The sequence below is a fragment of the Dermacentor albipictus genome, chromosome 6 (genome assembly GCF_038994185.2).
Source record: "Dermacentor albipictus isolate Rhodes 1998 colony chromosome 6, USDA_Dalb.pri_finalv2, whole genome shotgun sequence".
NCBI lineage: Eukaryota > Metazoa > Arthropoda > Arachnida > Ixodida > Ixodidae > Dermacentor > Dermacentor albipictus.
The window spans coordinates 17777014-17798632 of NC_091826.1; the positions used below are offsets into that span (position 1 = coordinate 17777014).

At 47.3% G+C, this 21619-nt stretch overlaps 1 protein-coding gene across 6 annotated transcripts in view; it reads right to left on the reverse strand.

Annotated features, from left to right (window-relative positions):
* Window positions 1-12845, reverse strand: part of LOC135914469 (complement C3-like) — an 87233-nt gene extending 74388 nt beyond the window's left edge. For 3 of the 6 annotated variants that reach the window (XM_065447348.2, XM_065447349.2, XM_065447347.2), the window contains exons 1-3: window positions 12356-12845; window positions 6855-6937; window positions 3074-4000 (exon numbers count right to left, since the gene is read on the reverse strand). In XM_065447348.2, coding sequence (XP_065303420.2) covers window positions 3074-3144 — 71 coding nt within the window. In that variant the 5' untranslated portion in view covers window positions 3145-4000; window positions 6855-6937; window positions 12356-12845. The remainder of the gene's footprint in view (window positions 1-3073; window positions 4001-6854; window positions 6938-12355) is intronic. The other 3 variants (XM_070540036.1, XM_065447351.2, XM_065447352.2) reach the window with 3 other exon arrangements.
* Between the last annotated feature and the right edge of the window lie 8774 nt (window positions 12846-21619).

Here is a 21619-nt window from a genome sequence, read left to right on the forward strand (position 1 = left end):
TACTCTCGCATATATATGTGTCTGCACATTTGAAGGTTCGCACCGAGTGTACACACGTTTGCCAAGGCCCGTCGACTTGAGGTATTTCAACAGATGTGCGCGAAACTGGGCTCTCTCTCTCTCTCTTCTCATTCTCTCTTCGTATCCATTCTCCTTGCCCCCGTGCAGGGCAGCAAACCGCAAGTGCGTCTGGTTAACCTCACTGCCTTTCCTCTTTTACCTCTCTCTCTCTCTCTATCTCTCTCTCTCTCTCTCTCTCTCTCTCTCTCTCTCTCTCTCTCTCTCTCTATGTGCCTGCATTTAACTATTTCATATTCGTTTCGGCATTCAATACCGCACACCACGTTTGCCGCAAAAGTGCTGAAGCCAAACGGACGCATGCACCGTCACGCTCTCCTGAATCGGCTGTGACGGAAGTTCGATAAAGTATGTGTGCTACGCGAATGGGCTCACACAGTGTATAGAATATTATCGTAGTTGCGTCAACTTTTTCTTAAATAGTCGCACGCACCAGGATTCATTTACGCAGTGCCGATATGCTTGAGTGCTAAGGCTGCAGAGATCCGGCTTTGAAGTCTTTGCCTCCACTGTGCTGCACGGTTTTACGCGAGCCACGAACAAAGCGACGATGAGATGGTGGCGTGCGCCCGGTGATTTGATTGAAAAAAAAAATAATAAGCGTCTTGCACGAGTCCCGCTTGCGTAGCGTGCCGTCGTTCTGCGAAATGCCCGAAGCACCGGTCATCGCAGGCACACGCCCTTGTACGCGCGGTGGGCTTGAATGAGTGTTTCACTTTCTCGAGACACTTGCGAGGAGGAGGAGGAGGCGGAGGAGGGGGGGGGGGGGAGAGAGAAACATTCATTCGCCTCGACGCACGAACCGGTGCGTATGCCACCACTTCCTCGTTGCTTAATCTCAACTGTCTCCTCTACTCGTGCATTGCAACGCGACGTTGTGAAAACACAAATTAGCTGCCTGCCGCTGAAACGGAGATGCTGCATTTCTATTCAGTCTTTATTTTATTTCGAGAGAGAGAGAGAAAGAGAGAGAGGGGATAACTTTATCGCGATGGACAAGTTTAGAGGTCAGTACAAATTGACGTTCTGATCATATACTCGGCATCGGAGGAGGTTACCGGGAGTAGAATTCGGAAAAGAGAAAAAACTTAATGAAGACGAAGGTGGCCGTTTGTGTGAACGTAAAGGGCGAAGGTCTACTCAAATTTTTAAATCGAGACCACTCATCGCGAGGGAATTTGTTGACAGCCAGCCTCAAGAACATCAAGCCGACGACAGGATGCGGCCAAGGTGACAGGAGGACCATTTCTGGAGAAGGTCGACCGTTGAAATTTGACAAGTTCTCTGGCAGCGATTATCCTTGCACACAGGTATGTGCGGGCCGCCGTCTATCGAAAGAGTTAGCGAATGGCTTTTTCTATGGAAAACAAAAACACAGCATTTCGACCTTACGCACTCCACGAAAAAACTGGAAAGGAAAACGTGGAACGCCGCTTGGAGTCGTGTATTTAACAGCAAGAAATGTTGTAAAAGAAACATTTGACTTGTCATACACGCAAAATTAATGACTTTATAGCTCGGGATCTGAACAAATATTGTAACATCACAACAAGAATTATGTAATATACCTGCGGGCTCTTTAAGGAAAATAAAATAAAATGAAAGAAACATTGTAAGGGCCATTCAATTCTGCATGTAGAATTGCTCATGAATACGCTGTCAGACAGAGCAATTTCATTTTATAGTAGCATGGGCGAAAAAGTTGTTCCGTCATATTCGATTCCCGGTCAGCATAGAGAAGTCAGTGGTTTTTTGTGACGTGCATGCATTAAAGACGAGGACGTTTGTCTGGCTTACTTTCTTTTGTTGCTGTTGTCCAGCTGCGCACGTCTCACGTTTACGGAGCGTCGCGAAAGCCAAGTGCGCCACGGTCCCGACTAACGTGTTTCAAGGTTATCTCCAAACACTGATTACCGCTTGGAGCTTACTAGCCTTATCTCACGTCTTAATTGCAAAAGAACGAAGAATGTGCCCTTCTCTGGCAACACGTCGGAACTGCGAGACAGTAAGATTAATTTTCGTAAGATTTATTAAAGCATGCTTTAATCATATTGGTCGGCCATTTAATGAGGTCATAATGATACAAAATGTGTTTGGTTGTTGTCAATGCGTCATTTTTATCTCTGAAACATGTTTCTGCTTTACCACGTAAGTACTGACGCCCTATGGCATAAAAGTACAGGCCAGGCCACTAAAAACCGCCCAACTAGCACATAGACTTTTTCTTTATTTTCTTTTTTTTTTCCATGAACTATACATCCCCTATGTGCGTGGCACATTTTTACACGATGCACTTAGCGAGCACCCACAAGATTTTCTCAGATGTTCTCGGCCAAATTGATTGCTATCAACCGGAGTCAATAATAATAATATATGGGGTTTTACGTGCCAAAACCACTTTCTGATTATGAGGCACGCCGTAGTGGGGGACTCCGGAAATTTTGACCACCTGGGGTTCTTTAACGTGCACCTAAATCTAAGTACACGGGTGTTTTCGCATTTCGCCCCCATCGAAATGCGGCCGCCGTGGCCGGGATTCGATCCCGCGACCTCGTGCTCAGCAGCCTAACACCATAGCCACTGAGCAACCGCGGCGGGTGAACCGGAGTCAAATCTCTGCTTACATTTTTTACGGTGGCATCTGCCTCGCCATGTAAGCTCACACTGGTTAAAACTGGGCGCATAAAGTTCTTATTCGTCTTGAACGCGTTCCCGACATCTATCGCTGAACAAGGTTATCAAACCAATTGCAAGCGGGAAACGTGCCTCTTTGTCATTGTTAATTGGCAGTACCACACATACATATCATGGTACCTCCCGTACATTTTCCTTGGGCAACATTCACATAGTTAAGTCACGTCGTCTTTCTGGAACACTAACTCTGGACTTTAAGGAACAAACAGCCTGCTGCTAATAGTTAGAATACCCGTGACCAGTCGTATTGAAGTAGGTAGTCAGACATTATGTCTCTCTAAGATTCGTCAAGGGTACTTACGTTCCGGGCACACAGATGACCATGCATATCCAAAAGACCCAACAGAGCCCTCGGGCGCTGAATAACTCCATCTTCGCCAATGTCCAACGAGCACAGTCACAAGACACACAGATGGCGGGCCACTTCGAGGCAAGCTGGGTTGCCAGCCGTATTGCTCAGTTCCTTGTTCCACCAAGCGCTGATGCTATAAGGCCAGGCACTGCGTTACGAAAGTAGAGGGGACTGCGCGTCGGCCCCTTATCTCTCCAGGGGGTGTCTCGTGTTTCGCGGAGAGCACGAGCTGTTGGTTTCAGCTCGTCGGCCGACAGTCTCACTCGTTGGCGGAATCTTTCCTCGCTCGACGATGTACGGTTACCCGATGAAATAAATACCGCGCTTACTTCAAACGCCAGCAATTCGCAAACACTGAGAAAAAGTGAAGATCAAATGTTTGTTCAGGCACTGCGCTCTCTCGGCCGGACGTCCACGACGGAGTGTCCCTCCGTCAGTTCTGCTCTGTCTCCCACGTGGTTTGTTCACTTTCGAGTAGCACGCGTATGGCATGAATGCGTCGTCGTAAACTGTCTGTAGAGAGATGACGCGCACAGCATCCCCCTGATGTGGCTGGACACAATCTAGGTTCTTAGGGGGCGCTCTCTGAAGAACGAGCGACCAGGACTGAAAGAAACAGCGCTTTGCGAGCGGTCCAGCGCTGGACACATACACGCTGTTCGACAGCGCGCGTTCCTGGTCTCTGCACACACAAAACCGCCCACGTTTCGCTTCACAAGAGAAACTGTCGCCTTTCTCGCGGGCGGCACTTCCAAGGGCGATTATATGCACTCCTGGAACGAAGAATATGGGAAGAACCCTCGGGCTCCACCGTTCAGCACGAGACACTGTGGACGCACAACAGTCTTCGTCTCCTGGTAGTGGTCGGCGACATCACTGCGAGGACAGTGACAAAAAAGAAACGGGGGAGGGACGGGATGCGTGTCACTTTCTCACAAAGCACACTCACGTTAACGGGCCCACGTGCGTCTTTTCGTGCAGTCCAAAACAAACTCTAGCCAACAAGCAAATCGCGGCGGCGGTTCTCAAGACGCGTGCGCGGACGGCTCTTTCTGGAAGTTGTTTGGCTGCGACGAAGCCACAAGCCTCTCGACGTGGCCAGCCTGCGTTCCGAGGAAAAGGACTAATCTCTCGCGCTCCCTTTCCAGTCGCAGCGCTGCGGTGATGGCGGTGAGGGGACAAGTCGAAACCGCCGCCGCAACCAGCAGGGTACAGAGTGAAGGAGAGAGAGAAGACGTGAGAGGAGGACGCTGAGAAAGGGAGAACGGACGGACGCTTAGGACAACACTTGACCCTTTCTAGATGGGGCTCCCACCGGCCGCCACCCGTCGGACGTTTTTTTTTTTCTCTCTTTTGTTTTGTTTTGTTTTTGCGCTGGAGGCAGCGTGGTCGCTTTGGCGTGCGATGCGGTTTCTGCAACTTGCGTCCCGTAGACCGTCGACGTCTCAGCCCCGCGCAAATTACCGAGTGCACTGGCAATCGTTACTTATCGCGTTGCTCGAAAGAACGCGGCCGCTACTGCGTGCGTTCTGCAAAGGGCACGATGAAGTGCTCGTGTTCCTGCTTTCAGTAGGAAAGTACTGGGGGCTCCCTCGGAATGGTAAATCGAGTAACGGCGCAGCTCAACAAGGCAAATGAAGAAAATGTTTATCGCTCTTGTACAGAGCGTGCGAACGATTGACGAAGGGTGGGGAGAACATCCTTCGCACGCGCCGCAAAGACACACATAATCATGTCAAACTAACCACCCTACCAGCCCCTACCTCTCATTAGGAAGAAAGTGTCCCGTTCCCGTTCGCAGTTCTTCGTTTCAATGGATATGTATAAACTATTCGAGTAACATAACCTACTGTCAGGAAGGTTAATGGTGATGATTCTGGGAATGAATCAAAAAGACCTTGCACTCCCGAAAACATGGAATGTCCGTCTCAATAACTGCCCTATTTAAATGGTCGCAGCACGAGGTGTCAATTGTCATACATAGTCGCTCGGATTGAGGGCAGCCGCTATGAGATATTCTATGGGAGAGTTTGCAAACGGATTCACTATGTCATAAGTAACAATGTCCATTTAGAGCTGTAACCATTCACTGGTACTTTGCGGGGATGTAGAATGGAAAACTTGGATCAGTACACAGGGATCTTATCAGCGAAAAATGTCTAAGAATCAAGCCTACAGCTCAACGAGTGCTCGAAGAAAACGTGATATGGCAGAATGTTTTACAGCAAAGGCTCGAGAGCTTTGGCAGGCATTCTGTTACTTTTCCAGCAGAGAACGCCGTTCAATATATCGCTTTCAAGGTGGCAGGTGGCAATATTAAGCGCTTCCAAACAGTGCAGAAGGTATCACGAGAGGCAAGGTTGTCTGCAGTTTTTGTTTGGAAGTTTGGCCACAGAAGAGCCGGCTATACCAAAACCATAGCTAAACACACACATATTCAATACACTACATGGGACGACAGTATGAACACGAACAAAAGTTAATCAAGAGCTTTCAAAATCGCTTAGCGTGAAATAATCTCTCACATGCACTATGCAATTATAAAGATAACTTGATATAAATTGCAAATGTATACGTAAATCATGCATAATGCAGAGGCAGCGTATGACCTGTGACAAGCGCGAGCACTTTCTCCCTCATGTTGAAATTACATTACTTCACAGCAAAGCGCATGATAAGACGCTATCGTGGGAAAGTTGTCACGGTAATTAATCCTTTTCAAAACAAATACTGTCTGTTACGACACCTTGCTGTACCAAGAAACACAAATTACGCATATCCCACGCATAGTTGGAATGTGTGGTAGTGCGATGAATTTGCCGCACAATGCAAGTTGTCAAAAGTTTTATAGTTTTGGTTTCTGTGCACTTATTTTGCTGGCTCTGTTGTTTCTGCCATCTCTGCTGTTTGGACTCGCTTAAGAACCATCAGAAGCAGACTGAAGTATAGCCCCTAAGCGCGCGCTTTTATACAACACGATTGTAACTTGAATTTTCCCTGTACCTTCTTTTTGTTTTTCTTTTGTTTTTTGTAGTATAACGCGTTACATCATCGCGAGTACAAAGTAGGACACGCCAGTGCAATGATAACGACGACACAACCCCGCAGACGAAAGCATCGCTGAACTAGACACGTGATCTGGCGTGTGTGAGAGAGAACGAGAGTGATAACGCCTGACGTCATTCTCAAACACCTGCATAAAACTATTATCGCGAGCGATAGAGGGAGCACCTAATGCCCCCTGAAGTAGAAAACACGATACATCAGCGCCAGATTTGTACACGTTACAGAAAATAAGTAACCGATTGCAATTACAATTACTTCAGTCAAGAATGTAATTGAATACAGTTGCCAATTACTCCCCCACGAAAGTAATTGAGGAATTGCTCAATAATAATCGATTATTGCTACGGTAATTACTTTTCTGTGAACTTTTATTAACGTTGTACGGACACAGCAAACAGAAGAAGCTGACCTGGCCTTGTCAGTGCGTCCCCTGCAGCCCTTCATATGTTGCTTATCTGCGTTATAACAATTGCTATTCCCGTAACAATATTTTCATTGGTAATAGCTCCTTGTTTTTATTCTCAATACACTCTGAAAACTTGCTCGAGGAAGAAACAGGGAGGGAAAGACAGGAAGGTTGACTAGTTCGTTCAATGTGCTCGCTAGGGTGTAAGGCGGTGTTCTAACGTATGCGGATCTTGCACACAATGTTGCAGTTACTCACCACCTGTTGTGTCCTATGTGAAGGACAGCACTCCATTGTTGCTGGGTCTTGGAGAAGACGCTCCCGGGTGGGCCAATGTAAAGCTGAAAAAAAGCGAATATGAAATATGAAGTACGTGAATTCCTGGGATTTACGTCCTAAGTAGCCTTCGCTACCGAGAATACAAGTTCAATTGATTGACCAAAATCTGGTGTAGCGTCAACATGACGAAACAACTACAGAGCCCCCTGGCTCACCTGCCTGAACTTGCGCAGCGAGAATGCTGCGTGGCCCACGATCTCTGGCGTTCTATTGCAGCTTCGAGCAAGTTCAGGTTCTCATATCTGCGTCGTTTGTTACACCTTGTCTCGTCAATAAAGTAACTAGATATATTTAATTGGTTACTAAATAACTCAGTTGAATTGCAGTGAGCGTTTCCAATCAAACAAAGTAATGGCTAAATTACAAAGCTACAAATAAATGTAATTGATTACGAGTAATTAATTACACGCAACTGGTTACGTACAAGTCGGATCAGTGCAGAGCCGTGACCTCTGAGATTGCGTGGAGAGAGCGTGCGCTGACCAATCTCTGAGGCAACCGATTCAGGAAGTATACTCAAATGCACAACGTGTCGCTGAAGTAACAAGCAGGCGCAGCACTTGCTACGCATCTGCTGCCTACGAGAGGAGGTGATGGAGAGAACGTCAGACTTCACTTTCTGACGCCTGCTCCCAAACGCCTCTGCGTGCGGAGCGCTGAGTGTGTGATGGCGGCTGTTCGGAAGATGAGGAAGAAATTCGGGAAGCAACAAACACTTCGCATTTAAAGGAAAAACAAATTCGTCCCTCATACAAAAGAGTTCTAGCAAGATTGTGCATTGTGAATTTGCTCCTCTCTACGGACGTCCAGGTTGGTGTTGTGCACACGACAGTTGCTCAACTCACGGCAACAAAAACGAAAAAGTCGCAGTTTCGACCGAAAGGCGAAGCATCGATTGCGATACCAACGGAGTAGACCGCTATACGATGGAAGCATGGAAGCTTTATCGGCCGTATAAACTTGTAAACGTTCGCTTACCAACTACATTAACAAACACGTCATCACGCGCGCACAAGCAAACATGAATACATCTCACTCGATGACCGCGCGCACTCGCTGTCAAAACGCTGTAGTGTGGAATCATTTCACTCGATGACCGCGCGCACTCGCTGTCAAAACGCTGTAGTGTGGAATCATTTCCCTTGATGACAGCGCGCACTCGCTGTCAAAACGCTGTATCGTTGAATCGTGGCAGCAGCGAGCGAATCGACCTTCGTGCACTCTCGCTTTAATGCGAACTAAGCGGCGAGAACACCGCGCACACAAATCTATCAGCGCCAGGCGCACCCTGTCCCCATCGCAGATCGCTTTCTTTCAAGATAGAGCCCGCGCGGCGCGACCGCGCCATACGCAGCTGCCGCCGGAGTAGAACGATCCGCCCTCTTCCTCCCTTCCCTGCGGTGCCTTGCCCGCCACGGAAGACGGTGCGCATTTTCCCCGCTTACCTCCCTTGGGCATACGAGATTCAGCCACCATCGTAGACTCACCATCGCACGCTTTCACTCACACATGCAGCATATACGTTGCGCGGCGACGATGTTATGCCCTTAGAATTTATGCGGAACATCGCGGCGACTACGACGGTGGAAATGCGCCTGGAGTGTCAACATAATGGCTATCGCAATAAAGCAAAAAGCTTGGGATCGCTTCCCTTCTGGCGCTTGTGTTCCCTGCGCCCTCACTCGTGTTCCCGAACTCATGCCCAGCGGTCAATGCACTGGCACTGCGGCCGGCAACCCGTGCCGTTGTGGAGAGAAAGGAGTCCCGTGAGTCTCTGCGGGGCCGGTGTAAAGCTTCTCTTTCTCTGGGGAAGGCTGGCGCAGGGAGACACAGAGGAAGACGCGGGCAGCTGAAGAGTAGGTGCGGCGGTGGCGTGTGGTCTGGACGGCCGCATTCAATGACCCCCTCTCGTTGAATATGTAAAGATGCCTGACCAGCGATCGAAGCACCATTGTCTTGACCTTCAAAAGAGAAAAGGGAGATGGAAGCCCGCGTCTTCAATGGACAAAGAAGGACGCGAGCCATGTCACGGCAGTCGTAAGAGACAGAAACGAGTCCCAAACGTCGGAGGAAGATGCGACGCAGCTGGATGCCCGTGATGTGACAGACCGGACCGCGGCTGATTGGTCACGTGATGCGAGGACCACGCGCGCTCTGCCGACGCGCAGCTTCTACGGCACTGTCTAAATATAGCAAACGACAGATCAAATAGACAGACAGTCTGCCGACTCCCCCCGCCTATTCTCCAAAGCCGCGTCTTCGCCGTCCATGCCTTGCGCCCAAGCATACCCGCCTTCTTCTCTAAACCATTCGTGAGCCTCCTGTCATATCCCCCCAAAGCAAAATTTTTTTCGTTATCTGTTTGCTTCTCCCCGACTAGGACATTCACCTTCGCTGAGCACCTCAGGTGCCCGTCAACATATGCATCGCATTAGTTTCGCCTCCCGTTCACGACTCCGCGTGTGCTTTCGGCCCGTCCCCGTCGGCAACTTATTCGGTTTTTTCTTTGTTATAGTTTTGTTGTCCCTCTGCATATTTCCTTCGAGAGTGTATTCTTTCTTTCAGAGACGTCTACGAGCGTATGTGCAAAGGCACAATGCGCTAGTCTGTGACTTCTAAAAGCTTGTTTATTAATGCGAAATATGATTTGTCTCCTACCAGCCACTCCACCGTAGGTACAGGTAGGCTGCTGTCCCGCCTTTTCGGGACCTCTCCAAAAAAATTTAGTCTCAACTCCAGTTACTTGCGTAACGTGAGGCAAGCTTGGCTTGCTAGAGAATGATTGTGATGAATCATAGAAGTGTTCTGTGTTTAGAAAAAAAAACATTACTTTAACAAAACACGACACGAACATTTTGAGTCACAATGACGTCCCTTTATGTCACATTGTCTTCTGAGGCACGATCTGCGCCAACATTTTGGTGCGCGCGAAGTGACAGATATGAGTTATTAAATTGTGTTTGAGTGCCTCTGGGCCAGCACAAGTCGACATTTGCTTTTCACTTCAATTATAGTAAAAAGATGCTGAGTTGCAAGCACTTGGCATATGTGCTCGAAACAATATTAATTGGTCTGACAATGTTTTCCTGGGTTAAGTAAGTGAACGTTTGTGCAGTTTCAAAAACTGCAATCATTTCTTGCATGTGATCTTCAGCATTGCTGAATAGAACAATGTAATCTCCAAGTGAAATCTCCACATACATTTCGAGCAAATAATGGGTGCAACTTATTACTCGGTAAGCTTCAGGTCATGGAAATATTTCCTATTGATCACCAGATCTAGTCCGTCCCAATCTGCCATATTAAAAACATTTGGAAGGCGTGCAGTGATTAGCATTGGAGATAGTGTGTCTTTTTTGCCTGCCAGCCTTATCAACAGGGATTTTTTCGCTAAGTATAAGCCAGAATATTGTACGAACCCTTTGGTAGGAACCCAGTCAAGCAAAGTTTAAGTATACGAAGAACAATGTGAGAACAGGTGTTCAGCTTCTCATAGACCCAATTCAACGAAAACGAAAGAAACTGTTTACACGAACCGCTAAATCCGTTAAGCCGAACACTCGCAGCTCCCCACCCCCCCCCCCCCCCACCCCACCCGAAATGAGGTACTCAGTTTAACGAGAGGACCGGATCGAAAGATTTGGAGGAAATGACTCTGCTAGCTGCAAGAGAAGCAGCTGCTCTCTATATGGACATGAACTACAAGTCCAGTACCGACGATCACGTGGAAACCTGCGGTACTGACACTGCAGGAGTGACACTACAAGATTCACACTAGCAGAGTCGAGAAGAAGTTTATAAATGGCCCATAAGCCGAAGAAACCGATTGTGTTCGCACATGATGCACTTGATAACGCCATGGATATTTCGAAGCATCCTATTGAAAAACACGACGAAATTGAAGCTTATGTGAGCAAGCTAGGTTAAATATCAACATTTGTGGCAGCGCACTGGTATTTTACAGAACCAGCAGGCAACAATAACTGCTCAATTAAACGATAATTTAGATTGCATAAATCAATACAGTATAGCACGACAAATGTAATAAATATATATTTCATCGTGTAAGTTTTCTTTAAATGCTCTTTTGTTGATTCGTTCTATCGATAATATTTCGGTGCACAAAGAGTAGCATATCTTTAGTTTTGTGGGTTCATTTTCAAAATATTAAATTCGGGTGTCTTACTTGCCAAAACGCGGCTCATTCTCTTCACCATCTATCACCATCCCAGTACCTTCCCTTCCCTTGCCTCTTTCCCAGTGCAGAGTAGCAGATTAAAGCGCACTAGCTCAGGTCGACCTCTCTGTCTTTCCTGCCAATAAATTCTATCTATGTATCTCTTAAGAAGAAATTGCGATGAAACGAACATATTTTAACAATCCCTTCGAGTTCGTTTTAAGGCTATAGCCTAATGTATACCTCTTTAATACCCTTTTAACAGTTCTGCTTTAGCAGATTCTAAGTCACCACAGTGTCCACCTAACACATAGGAAAGTTGAAAGTGAGCAAGTAGGAATTGGTTGGTTGGCTAGTTAGTGGGTTGGACAAACGCGCTGTTTTCCAAGTTACGACAAAGCTGGCGCTGTGTGTGGTGTTCCATGCCTTCCTGTTCCGAAGTCATTGTGTGCAAAACAGCGCGTTTATCAAGTCTCGGGTGCTTCCGTTTCGTTCCGCAGAGTAGGCTCGCGGGAGAAATCGGACACACGTATGCCTCAATTTGTTGAACGGAAGCTTTCACATGCGTTTCGGGTGAAATATAGACCCAACTTTCGAACAACTGTCAAATCATATAACGAAGGCATGGAGGGTGACGCCACTCCCACGTTCCGAAATGAAAATGTATAGTGCGCCTGGCAATCGTTACATATCGATATCACATGACATTATGTTCGCGACAGAGTTCCTTGCTCGGCATACGCCTTAGCGTCGACAGAGTTTCACTCGTCTCATGGCAAGAGTTACATCGGATGCTGGAAAATATCGTCACTCCACTCCAGAGTCGTATTTCGAAATTGTCCACGTAGTGGTCATGTCCATTTTGTCTGCTGCTGAATTCTGATTGGCTGTGCTGGAGGGGTACGCGTGAGAAGGAGATAGGCGCCCCCAGTTAATCAGCACTTCAGCAGAAGACGAAATGGACTATTCACTAGGTGGAAACTTACAGAATACCCATCCTTACCCTCAGTATGTGTCATTGAGTTAGTGCAGTGCACTAGCTTCAGCAAGTATACCGTGTCCTACTAACTACAGTATTCTTGGTACTTTCACTTGCTATGCAGCTCATGCTTCTTGCGACAACTAGCTTATTAGCAGTTAGTGGGTGCGCAGACTTCTTTTCCAAGAGCGTAGGCGAGCATTTGGCAACGTACACGTAACACAAGTGTGATCAAGGCACTTCACAGAAGTTCGGTTTACTTACTGCTTCCACAGCCAAGAAGAATCACAAACTTCTTATAATTGCTTGTCGTAATTCTCAAACTCGAATCACTTTTTGGTGGGTACCATGGATGGGTGACTACGTCTCGCACGTTCCGCAGCAGCCCAGGTATCTCGTCGGCACAAGAAGCGTATTTTGGCCCTCGTCCCAATCCAGCTGTCAGCTCTCGACGCCGCACACATACACACAACCCACACGTGCTGGCCGTAGAAGAAAAGAAAGCGTGGGGCTTGGGAACACTGGTTGATATAAGCACGACGTCGCTGCGGCGGCGCTGACGGAGACGGTGGCGGCGGTTAGACTCTCACGGGCGGTGCGGAGACAAAGCAGGAAGGTCACGAGGTGTGGGAGAGGAGGAAAACTGTGTAGAGGAAAAATAAAGACGTTGACAGTTTGGCGTCAATAGGGGCTCGCGAAAAAAGAATGCGACCCCCCGGGGGGAGGCATAACGCCGAGCGGGATCGGATTCACCGTTTTGTCGTCGTCGCCGACTTGAGTCACCCGCCGTCGACGTCACAGTGGCACCGGCGTTACGATTGTGCGCCAGCACGAGAAGGCGAGAGAGAAAGAGAGAGAGAGGAAGCGGGGAAGTGTCGAAACTGGAGACAGACGGACGTCTCGGTTGTCGTCTGCTTGTTGTCTTTCGACGGCGGTATGTGATGCAGAGGAGCGATGGTGCGGTTTCCGCGTAAGTGACGAGCCGAGCCGGTTCCTCGAAAGAACGCCGCGAAGATAATGAAACTGTAAATACCCGGATGCATGGGGCCTGACTTAATAACAATGTTCGTTTTGCTCGTTTCCCTGTGGTCGCGAAGGTTTGCAAACGGACGATTGCGCGGCGCCGCGACTCTGCTGTTTTGTTTCAGCTACAACTTGATCGATCGGTCATTGTCGATGGGATGTGATGCTGGTGTGGTGTTGGCAGCCACGCATGGTGAAGGTGGGAAAACCGAGATTCGTAGAAAGCCACCCTAATAGGGGAAGGGGGGGGCGGGGGGCAAGTCTTGTACAGCGGCCTCTCATAACACCTATTTGTTTTGAGAAACGTAATCTTGCGAACCATTCATGTGAACTTTGATGAGAACACTCATGAATTTACTCTGCTTACCAAGGCTGAACGTCAAACTCGGACCTTGCTCAGATGGTTTGTCTTAACATCTAATTGATCTGAAGGATACGATTCAATGTGTTATTTCTGTTGCCTTTCAAAAAACTTACGGAATGATTTGGTTTATGACAGTAAAACATGAAGGTTCGAAACCTCAGTGTTTCTGTTGTTACATCTTCACGTAAGTTGCAGTACCATAGAGGCTTGTGCGTCGCAACAGTCCGCAGCACACTTGTCCCGTTGCGAACATTGGTATGTCTAGAAACTTGACAACCAGCTATGCTATGCTAACTTTTTCATTTAAAAAAAAAACCGACCGCAATAAAGTAAAAAACTTGTGAGCAGCCGTGAATTGAAGTATGGTGAGAGGCATTCTCAATGCACACGCCAAAATACGCCAAATGCCTAATGTTCCGTGTTACAGCGTGTTATTGTAGTGAAATCTGTGGATGGAGCTGTAAACGACGGGCTTGAAGGCAAGTAGGCTTTACTGTTTTGTTAGCCGGTAAGTTGTTCAGATATGGCAATAAGAGTACAGGTGATAAGGCTAAGTATTGAGGAACTTCAGAAGTTACACTGCCAAGAGAAGACGTGTGCGTATTTGCGAAAGTAAATCTCCTGCACTCTTTTAGAAAGCGTTCCAGCAAACAATAATTAATAACATCTTAAAGTCAGCGAAACTGAGGCCTGACAGGTTTCATAACAGATGGCTACGTAATCCAATGTCGAATGTTTTCTAGATGTCCAGAAATAGAAAGTCAATGTGCACCTTGCAACTAATACGAATGTCTTCTAGGTGTCCAGAAATATAAAGTCAATGTGCACCTTGCAACTAATACGTTTTGAGTCAATTCACCCGACTGTCGCATGAGCGTTGTTTACGACGTCGATGTTGATCTTCGTAAAGGAAGTGGAGTGACTCAAAGAAGGCTATACGTTTGTTGAGGTGCTTCGTTCTAATAATTTAACAACGATGCTTACAATAGAAATGGGGTGATGGTCACCTGAGACTTCCCTGTGGCTTGCTTTGGAAATGAGTCTAATTTGGCCCCTATTTTAATCGGAAGCAACGTTACCTGTTGACGCAGTTTACGCGACGCAGGAATCTGTTGTTTTATTTGGCAAATAGTTAACGTTTTTCAGAACTTTAGTGTTTATGATACGAATCCATCTGATGCGTGTGACTTTAGAGACTTGATAAAGTGAGAAATACCGCAAATGATACTACTAGGTTAAGCGCCGCGTTACGGGAAACACAAGGAATTGACGCTGCAGTCGCTGGGGGAAGCAAGAAGTGAGCAAATTAGGTGTCGAGGTGTGTAGCACGCAAGTCGTGGCCAGCTGGTTCAGTAGAAACTTTTACAAACTACATATCATTACGTGCTGGCTGCGGAGAGTGATTGCGCAACAACTTGCTAGGGTCCATCTTTTCTTTTCTCTTTTTAGAATGCGGCATTCAGCCCCTTCGATTTATAATCGAACTCTCCTACGTCTTCCTAGATGACAAACAATGAAGCAAACAAACAAAAAGCCACTAATCGTCATGCTGCAGCAAAGGCCCACGTTAGAAATCATATCACAACTTTTATGCGGACCGACATCACGCACTGCCATTCCGAACGGTCCCCATACGCCTTCGATTACATAGCCTGTGGGTTCTGCTCCCGTCACAAGGTGCACTAATGTCCATGCGAGGACACAGATCTTGGAGGTATCAGAATCGATCCGCCCACGCTTTCTATTAAGCTGCCTCCGTGGTCGGCGCACCTCATTTTGTGCCGACAACCGCGACCCCAAAGGGTAGCGAGTGCCCTTACATAGCTCTATAGCATTGAAGAAAGCCCACCTGCGCATTTGCCTAGAGAATTCGCCAAAAGCATGGGCAGCTCTTGACGTCGGCTACATATATCCGCAAAGACCGTCCCTTTCATGACGTCACCTTCCCGCTACACGAGTCACCGATGCCCACTCAACTACAGCGCCGACGTGATAGCTGCGCTCGTTCGCCGAACAGCCGTAAAGCACGTCCCCTCGCACGAGACGCTAAGGAAGCGTGTCTGTGCACGCGTCTGGGCGAGCGATGCGGCCTCTGTGTGCAGAAGCGAGGTTCGCAGCTTTAACGCCCAGCGCGCCGAGCAAGACGCATATCCGCCCCGTCAACTTCCTGTAGGCAAAGGGCGGGTGCCGATTTTCGACGCGCTGTCGATACCGGCGCGCCGCACGTCCTGCTCGCGCCCAGTAAGTTGTCCGAGCCCGCGTCAGAAGGCAAACGGCGCGAAAGGCAAAGAACGTCGCTTTGCTTCGGACGTCCCACGGCTCTAGGAGCTCCCTTTTGACTTTACGCCTGGTCACTTCAAATGTCGTCGCCATTCAGCCTATTTTATGTCCACTGCAACACGAAGGCCTCGCCCAGAGACCTCCAATTACCGCTGCCGTGCAGTAGTTGAGACCGTCCTATGCCTGCAAGTGTCCCGAGTTCATCGCTCTACATAGCGTTGTTCTGCCATGGTCCGCTGCGCTTCTATTTCCTTTGCACCCAGCCATAAGAGACCATCGGTTACTCGCACTGCGCATTACATGTTCTATCCGACTCCCTTTTTGGACGGCTCACCTGTACATTCTTCTCCATTTCTTCATCTTAAACGCAAATAGAATATCGACCCTCTAATTCACACCGCTATCTTCCCGTCTTTTACCGTCTACTTGCGATCTACTATTCATTTAAAAGTGAATACGTCTTCGCGCTGCACAAGGCGTCGCGAGCACAGGTGTGTTGCGTAGCCATGTAGCCCCTATTGTGACTTCCAGGTGCCCTCTTACGCCATACCTAACGGTCTTAACAAATTTCAGTTAGCTAAACACGAATCACTCCTTCTGTGACAAAGGTGTTCGATGATACGCTTCAATAACTGTTTTTATTTTCGGATATTCCGTTCTTCTGTGTTAATCTACACTTTTCAGTGAAATGAGGCTGTTCTGTACAATAAACGGAATCATTTGATTGTTCATTTGACTTTACATAGAGCGCATGTACTCTAAGTTTTTTTGTGAACTCTGTATTTATGTGCGTTAGGCGAACGCCTGTACGACAAACACATCTACAGCGAAATCACTTGCATAACGAAGGAGTACTTCTGTTCCGGTTATATTGTGATGGGTGCGGGCACGATATTTAAAACGAAGTGGTCTGCATAACCAATGACTTCGGTGGCACCAAGACCTTCGTTACAGTTTGCTTAGTTTGCTTCTTTTACGTAAGTCACTGACCACCTGTGGTGCTTAATATTCGGGAGGAGTATAGGGCCAGTCAAGGGCACCTTTGTGCAGAATTTTCGTCCACCTGCGTTATCAAACTTTGCACGCACTTATGGTTTAAGAAATAAACTGGAAATCTAAATTGAAACATCGTATATGGTCCTAAGTGGAATATACGTGAGTCTTCCTATGTAAATACAGGCGAAGGGAGAAATATTTTTCATTGGCATTTGCTACACATAATTCAATAAGGTCTATTGCACTTATAGATGAAATAGTTAAAATGTATCATAATGTGGAGCAGTCGTTTTCTTTAAATTATTCCATCATTTTTCGCTGCAAGAACTGCTGAAAACCAGGAAGCAGGAAAAAAATACTCGTGTTTCAGCATGTTAGAACTGTACGAGCCGAAATAGCTAGGGATGATATCTTTGTCTTTATCAGTTTATTGATCATGATTTTGAGGCACCATTAAGAAATGTCGTGAAGTCAATAAAAAAAATTAAGCGTTGCTGCAGTTGACGCAGGTCAACGCCTCCGACGTTAGACCAATTCAAGCGAGTCAGGTGTGTGCTGCTCTTCAACGAACATCTTCAACGAACTTCGGCAACTAGGTAACGGCCACTTGAAATGCGCTGCTCTTTAGTGACAAAAAAAAAGATCATTTTCATTTCCTTGCCATGCATTTCGAAGGCTACGCGCAGGCTTCGCGACGGCAGCACCAGATGGCGTGGTGTACACAGGGAAGCCCGAGAGTGGAGTCCCGCTGCAGTACACGCCTCATACATAAGGCCTTTTGACGGTGGCAATACTTTGTGTCGCAATAGGGCTTCAATGCTAAGCTCATTGCCGTCAACCGTCACCGGGAGATGTGTTCTGCCGAATTTCTTTCTTTTCGAGCTAACCTTCCTGCCTTTCCCCTTTCCTGTCTCTCTCTCAATCTCTATCCCTCAAGAACACATGAATACATGAAAACATAGTCGACTACGGGACAAAATACTGTCTTTTTCTTTGCAAACTCGGGTACCAAAAATTTCAGGGGTCACAGCGCACTGCTACCACAGCCCGAATAAAAGTGTCGATATAATTTGTCATATGGTAGTTTCATAGTATCGAAGCAGTCGGATATTATTGAAAATTTTACTTTTCATTCCCCGTTCAAGCATGCGGAGTCCTCATAAACAATGGTACTCAAGGTTATCACAAATATTTTCGCCGTTCCGCCCGCGTATCACCGTTTATGCAGTACCGGTACATCGAGGACGTAGGCGATAGCAGCAGAACTAATTACGCTTCGTTCAACTACAGCAATTTAGAGTCTGTTTTGTGTTTCGTGAGGGTCCCCGTTGAAGGAAAAGAAAAGGAGGGCAATGTGTGTTCATTCCGCTGTGTTCTGGTGTATGGACGGCGCACTGTATACCTTTCAAAGTGAAAAACTTTGCGCAGCACGGAGGTACGATGCAAATTGTGAAGAATATATGTGTACAATATTACTAGAAGTACAACATTATTCAATTCAGCTCCATTTATTTTCCAGAAAACCTACAGGAAGGAATTACGGGCAAGAAACGGAATAGACTGACGCGATCTAAAATCCCGCACTTGGAAATGAATTTGACGACAGAGAAAACAACCAGGGATGGGCGAATATTCGAACTTTCGAATACGAATCGAATATTTCTTCCTAACTATTTGTTTCGTACTCGAAGAGAACCTATACGGTGTATATTAAAAAATTAACAAACATTTCATGAGAAACAAATGTTAGTGTAGGGTTACTATTGTGTCTGCTAAACAAAGTAGCGCACGTTACTAGAACTGAAAGAACGAGACAATTTTTTTTAAGCAATGCGGAAACGAAATTGGTACAACCAGCTTTCTTTTAGATATTGTGGCGCGAGCCTATGTGGCAACCTGCCTGTAATTTTTGCTTGTCATTTACTCTCATTGGCAGACTAATCACGTAGCAGATCTATATTTTACGCTACCGCCAGTGATGTTTTTCTAGAAATGGGCCCTTCGACACGTCTCCACAGCATACAACTTCTTCACGAAGGTTTCCTTTTCCCAGACTTATGGTGTTTGTTTTGTTCTTTCTTTCGTTTTTTTTTATTAATTTATGCATATTGAATACCTTTTTTCGGAGATCTCCAAAATGTTGTCTTCCCCCTGCCGAACTATCCCATACACGCAAATGTCATCTCACCCCATAACATAACCTTGTGCCGTCCTCAACCGCATCGCCCTATCCTTGGGCAGCATTCCGTCACACTCTACTGCACCATCTGTGTGTCTTGCACCGCCTTTGTGTCGTGCACGACATTTTAGAAAAGCTTCCTCTTGGGAAAGTTGGTAACTCATTATACTAACTCCTTACCTTGTTATCTGCAGAAGAATGAAATTGAGCTGGAGTGCGCATGGGACGGCATTGCCAAGGAAAAAAGGCGGGTGGCATACTGCTATCCTTGAAAAGTGTAAAATCATTGTGCCCTATCGCTGCTGGCATATGGGGCTGAAATGAAGTTCGAGAAGAAGGACGTTGCACCGAGCTTGCAATGAAAATGATAGACGGTACATTAATGAAAGGAAGACAGCGGTGTGGATAAGAGAGCAAACGGCGGTAGCTGACATTCTAGTCCAGAATAAGAGCAAGAAATTCTGTCGATCGGGCCGTGTTAAGCGTAGTGCAGATAACCGACGGTGTATTAGAGTTACCGCGTGGGTGTCGAAAGAAGGGAAGCTCAATCGAGGACGCCAGAGAACTGGGTGGTGCGAGGAAATTATGAAATGTACAGGCATACGATGGAGTCAGTAATTGGATGTCGATGGTACAGAGACCTTCACCCTGAGGTGAATATAAATATAGAATGATAGTACGATGTTGCTGATGATGACTCTTCAGTAAGCATGGGTCAATACTAACTAAACGCACTCCGCCCCCAAGCCCCTCCACTTTGCCCGCCACGTTGGCTCGGTGGCTGTGGCTGCTTTCTGCGGATCCGAGGTCGTGGGATCCACACCCAGAAGTCGTATTTCGACGGGGCCGTAATGAAAAAGCATCTTTGCGCCGGGCTCTAGTTGCACGTGAAGGAGTGCCTATAGTAGTCAAAATTACTCCGCAGTCCTGCGCTACGGTGTCTCTCATTACACTTGTATTACTTTCGGGGACTTTAAGTCCAACCTACAAATCCATCAACCAATCGATCAAGCCCATCGCCCGCCTCCATAAACGTATTAGAATAATTTTCTCCGTTGGCATTTTAGCTCTGGAGCTGCGCGGACACGTCACCCTCGCGTCAGGGCGTCCGAAATCTGCATCCGAAGGCGAACGCCAAGCGGAAGGCTCCCGCGCAGGCAAGGGCAGAGCGTGCTTCTCGTGGTTCGAAAGCACGCAGGTGCTAAAGCTCCGCTTACGGGCCACTTTTGACTCCGAACAATGGCCATTGTTCTCGAGCGGGCCCTACACCATCGTCCAGACGGACGGAGGAGGGACGACCGTCGCCACGTTTGCTCGCCTCTGTCCTCTGCCCCTCGCCCCTTTTCGCTCTCCCCCGCGAGCCGTCGTCACTTGCGAAATTGCCGCCGCGTTTGTCCGTTGCGTGCGCGCCTGTCGCAATCTCCCCCCTTGGCGACAAAAGCGGCCCAGCAAAGCTCTCTCTCTCTCTCTCTCTTTATTATTGCTGCAGGTATGCGCGCACTGCGAAGTAACTTGCGAGACAACTTTAGCCGAGAGCACGGTTACACCGTGGCCGAGAGGCATGCATAAGAGAAACGGAGGGTAACGACGGCCCAGCGTAAACAAGGACGGAGTTACGAATGAGGTATGCCATGTCTTACCTCCGTATTCAGAGGTGCAACTTAAGTCGAAGCACATGGTTGACTTCATCCGAGTGACGCCTATCGGGAACGCGCCGAAGGAAACGCAGTGAGCGTCTTTGGGCACGTTAACGCCAGGCGTCATCCAAATCAATTCAAGCATGTGCTTCGACTTAAGTTGCATCTCTGCATACGGGGGTTAGAGTGCTTTAGAGCGTACTGGAATGTTCTAGCACGCTCTGGGGTTTCTTTTTTTTTTTTTGGCACCCCTTTTATGTAGGCCGATTTCTACGGGCGCACAAATCCGGCTTACGTTTATTGTGCCCGCCGTGTCCCATACTTTTAACCATAACGTTCACTTATTTCCTTTTGCATTCGAACTTTCCTTAACATCCCGTGCTAACTTACTATTAGGCCTTCTTCTCTCCCTTTGTCCACCATGGTCTATCGGCATTGACTACGTTCCAATAGCACTATTTTCGCATCGTATCGACGGAAAGCATTAAGGGTTCGACATAGCTTTGTTTGGTCAGGAATAATGATGAAATGCAGTAACTACATTTTTTACTGCCCAATTGAAAGAAAAACCACACGTGGCACGTGAGGCACAGTTACTACAGTCATGGACTTTGCACAAAGCGACGAGTACATCAATGCGCAAGCATAGTACAAATTTAGCTACACAATAAAAAGGTCTACGATAACGGCCATCTCTTCTATCTACGAATCACACCGAAGGCGTTATTTAAATGAAGAGTTATACGGGAAGGAAACGCCAAGAAATTTCACAGCCAGTAAGACCTTTCATCTTAGGGTCAGACACAAAGCCTAATATTGGAGTTGGTGTATCGTGCGACTGGTGTTCCTGGCATATAGGAGCTGCTTAGTGCAGTCATTGGCACGGAGTGGCGGAGTCTGCGTCCTGTCTTGCTTGGTCAGTGAGTGCGATTAGAATCGTTTCTCAATGGTACTCGCTGCAGGTTTCACGGTTTTGCCTGTCTGCCGGATATAGCTGCTTGGAACTCTACGTTGTTTCTCGTCAGACAGCGCACATATGTGAGCGACGT